This window comes from Penaeus monodon, chromosome 27 (assembly GCF_015228065.2).
Source record: "Penaeus monodon isolate SGIC_2016 chromosome 27, NSTDA_Pmon_1, whole genome shotgun sequence".
NCBI lineage: Eukaryota > Metazoa > Arthropoda > Malacostraca > Decapoda > Penaeidae > Penaeus > Penaeus monodon.
Genome location: NC_051412.1, coordinates 29,903,102 through 29,903,973, shown reverse-complemented (window position 1 = coordinate 29,903,973; position 872 = coordinate 29,903,102). Strand labels below are relative to the sequence as shown.

The window sequence follows — 872 nt, the reverse complement described above, 5'->3', positions numbered from 1 at the left end:
GTACTATGTCAAAATTTTATCACATAAAGTGACTCTAGTTATATTTATTTGACTTATATTCTATATTTTTTTCATAATGTTTTTAGTAGCACTTATAAGCAGAATATCCCACTTTATACACAAAATTATATAAGAACACAATGCATGCTAAAGTGTATCGGCGTGAAAGGCTGAACTATTATAGCTCTCTTCTTCTAGGTGTCTCAGATGCCCAGAAGCAGCATGATATCAACTTCCTGCTGCACAAGATCTACGGGGAAATCCGTGATCCCAACTTAAAAGAAAAAGCGGATTCCTTTGACCCGGAGGCTGATCTGTCCCATTACAGTGACGATGGTGAGGCGGTACATAGAATTATGAGAGATCTCAAGGATCACAGACTTCTCGAACAGAAGCACTGGTTCTCTCTCTTCAACCCAAGACAGCGTCATGAAGCACTTATGCTCTTCGATGTTCTCATTCGCTGCAACGACTGGAATACATTTGTCAGCAATGCCGCCTACTTCCGTCAGCGTTTGAACGAGGGAGAGTTTGTCTACGCCTTGTATGTTGCAGTCATCCACTCACCTCTGGCTGAACACATTGTACTTCCTCCACTCTATGAGGTAACTCCTCATCTCTTCACTAACAGTGAAGTCATTGAAGCAGCTTACCGTGCCAAGCAGACACAGACACCTGGTAAATTCCAGTCTTCCTTTACGGGAACAAAGAAAAACCCTGAACAAAGAGTAGCCTATTTCGGAGAGGACATTGGAATGAACACTCACCACGTTACATGGCATATGGAATTCCCATTCTGGTGGCAGGACGAATACAGTCATCATCTGGATCGCAAAGGAGAGAACTTCTTCTGGGTGCATCATCAACTAACC

The 872-nt window shown here is 42.7% G+C and overlaps 1 protein-coding gene across 2 annotated transcripts in view; it reads left to right on the top strand.

Moving 5' to 3' along the window:
- LOC119590766 (hemocyanin C chain-like) overlaps positions 1–872 on the top strand; it is a 16,266-nt gene that overhangs the window by 371 nt on the left and 15,023 nt on the right. Inside the window, exon 2 of one of the 2 annotated variants that reach the window (XM_037939478.1) lies at positions 199–854. In XM_037939478.1, the coding sequence (XP_037795406.1) occupies positions 199–854 (656 nt within the window). Of the gene's footprint in view, positions 1–198; positions 859–872 lie in introns of both variants that reach the window. The other variant, XM_037939477.1, reaches the window with a different exon arrangement.